This window comes from Penaeus monodon, chromosome 23, assembly GCF_015228065.2.
Source record: "Penaeus monodon isolate SGIC_2016 chromosome 23, NSTDA_Pmon_1, whole genome shotgun sequence".
Classification (NCBI taxonomy): domain Eukaryota; kingdom Metazoa; phylum Arthropoda; class Malacostraca; order Decapoda; family Penaeidae; genus Penaeus; species Penaeus monodon.
The window spans coordinates 40790169-40793039 of NC_051408.1; the positions used below are offsets into that span (position 1 = coordinate 40790169).

At 35.8% G+C, this 2871-nt stretch overlaps 1 protein-coding gene across 10 annotated transcripts in view; it reads left to right on the forward strand.

The window, feature by feature from the left end:
- The window catches only part of LOC119588069 (leucine-rich repeat serine/threonine-protein kinase 1-like), a 34372-nt gene extending 32208 nt beyond the window's left edge, over nt 1-2164 (forward strand). For all 10 annotated transcript variants that reach the window (XM_037936766.1, XM_037936764.1, XM_037936767.1 and 7 more), the window contains 2 exons: nt 43-176; nt 357-2164. In XM_037936766.1, coding sequence (XP_037792694.1) covers nt 43-176; nt 357-734 — 512 coding nt within the window. In that variant the 3' untranslated portion in view covers nt 735-2164. The remainder of the gene's footprint in view (nt 1-42; nt 177-356) is intronic.
- The last annotated feature ends 707 nt before the right edge of the window (nt 2165-2871 follow it).

Below are 2871 nucleotides of genomic sequence, written 5' to 3' on the forward strand. Positions count from 1 at the left end.
GATAAGTACCACTTGAAATATTGTATAAAAAATTCTTTACAGGCTGTGTTGTGTATCACTGGGATGTAAAAGAGAAGAAATTAGTTAACAGATTGGACTGTTCCAAGTTAGTTCCTTGTTCTGAAAGTCTGCAGTCCATTAGCATTGAAGAGCACCTATCCCCTTCACAGTGTCAGGTATGTGCACTTCTAAGTCTTTTGAATTAGAGAATTAAGGTGCTAAGTCAATAACTAGAGTTGAAGGATTATTGATTGTGGTTGTATTTACTGTTTGTCATTTAAAAGTATATACTGTGTGTCATTTAAGTTTCATTTATGTGAATTATTTGCAGAGTATTATATATATCTTCCCCCCAGGTCTCAGCTGTAGCGGTGTGTGGAGGCGAAGTATATGTGGGGACGACCTGGGGCTGTGTTGTGGTGGCTGAAGCAGAATCCATGCGGCCCATCACAGTCTTCCGGCCGTACGAGGATGAGGTGCGAGCCATTGTCCCTCTGCCACCAACATCAGTCATTGTCGAGCCAGAGTTGGGATCCGGAGACGTATCGGATGGCAGTGAAGGGGACGCTGAGAGGCTGATGAACCCGGTGCCGCTGCTGGCGACCATTGGGAAGGGCTACCGCAATCTGCTGGGCCGCTACGCACCCATTCCCAGATCAGCACAACCCGAGCCGGGTGCGCAGAGAGCCATGTACTGCTTGCTATGGCGAGCACACCACTGGCTCAATACATGAGTCTTCTCGTGAGAGTGATATAGGATTTTGTTGATATTGTATTTGTTGATAACTAAAAAAGCTAGTTTCTAAAAAAGTTCTTTCTTTTTTGTACACAATAAGGGAGAAAAAGACAAAAAAAGTGAAATTGGTCACAAATTAGATAATTAAGTGAGTCAGAGATTTTTTAGGTTGTATCTAAAAAGGATTCTTACTCAGGATATCTCTTAACATGAATCAATTACTAAAGAAAAATGATACAATTGAAGAAAACACTCGACTAAATGCTTTCCAGTGGAGAAGAAATGACGAATTGCTTTGTGAAAACAAAATTGTTTCATCCTCACATCAGATAAGACTGCAGCAAAGACTATAGAAACATATTACTCAGCCAAACTTCATTCAAGATTTCAGATGTATGAATGGAAATTGAATGGGAATATTGTAAGGCTTTCAGGTTTTGTGTAACAGCTTCCATTATTTCCATTCATCACAAGCAGAGGAACGATTCATTTACAGTGATAAAGAACATCCAAAGTGGCTTCTGAGTTGAAGTATGTTTAGGCCTTGAATACTTTCTTTTGCGTATTGAAGTGTGACCTTGGAAGATGAAAACTATTCCTGTGTGACATGTGTATACAAGATAACTCCTTATGTTCTAAAATCATACACAAAAATTGCCTTAATCGATATCTATCCGTGATGCGGATGGCAGCTTTTAGAATTTTTTTTGATAGGTTACCAGGTTGAACTTCTTGCTGTTAAGGTTTTTATGTATATTTATATACAGTAATTGCCAAGCAAGACATGTTAGTACTTCCACTTTATTTTGAGGCTTTGTTTTATAACAGATAGGATCAGTAAACAAAACACTGTTAAATACTGTTTTACCTGCAGAGAAAACGAAAAAATGTCGACTGAAATGAATAGTTGATATTTTTACCAAAGAAACTATTCCAGGATTACTTGTACTATATATAATGGCAATTCTATTTAATCAGCTGTGATTTAATGTGTATTCCTATGTAAACTATGATGTAGCACAAGTGTATGACTACTTATAAACTCACTGCGCTTTGTCAGTATTGGCAGACTGACCAACTCAGAATTCTTGTTCTCTAGTCAATAACTGTTTTATTGTGATAATGTTTCTTACAGGCAACCATGGTTATTTTTAGTGCAGGGTTTTTTGTAAAATTGACATCATACCAGCAACACATTCTCAATACTTGACCCATTTTTCATTTCCCTTTGGAGCGTGTAAAGTATAATCATTCTTCTTTTTTTTTTCTTTTTTCTAAGATGAAAATAAAAGACTGAAATTCTAGTAGGGTATGCTACTATTTTTTGTTTGTTGATGGATGTTCTTCAGACTACTGATGTTGTCCATTGAAGTGATCAGTGGGCTGAAGTGCATTTTCAGTACCAGAATAATAAATATATTGAAGAAATTGTTTACTTATGGCCTATGCACTGATTACTTCATATACTCCACACATGATCCTTGACATCCAATCACAGAAAGGTGGAAGGTTTGGTTGAGGATATACCAAGTACAGCCATAAAGTTCACTGACTGTTGTGTCAAATATTTTGAATAGAAAAAGTGGGATCATTCTAAGAATGTCCCAAATATGGTTTTCTGATTCATTTGTCTTTTCATGACTCACGCCAAGAAGAAAAAAGCAAAATCAACAGCATGACTGATAATTAGGGGGGAAAATATGAAGTAGTAAATAGGAAAAAATAATAAGATGAATAATAACAGTTAAGGAAATAGTCTGGAAAATACTTTTTAATAAGACAGTAGAAAAATTCTCCAAAGATTATTTCATTGGAGTTTCATATATTGCAATAAAATATAAAATGCAATAATGATCTAATGATTAATAATTATTAGTATCATTTTAATATCAGTAATTATGAAATTACGAATATGGTAACAATTATCAACAATAATCATGAACTCCTATTCCCATTAAAGAGAAAAAATATTAAAATCCCTTCCACTAATTGTTAATCAGCTGTTAAGGTGAAAGATACATGCAAGTAGAATCACGAGAGCGAAAAATAAGTTAAATGCAGGCAGTGGCCATACAACAAAGGACAGCAAAGGTTATATACAAAATAAATCACAGGCACGCGCGCGCGCACACTCA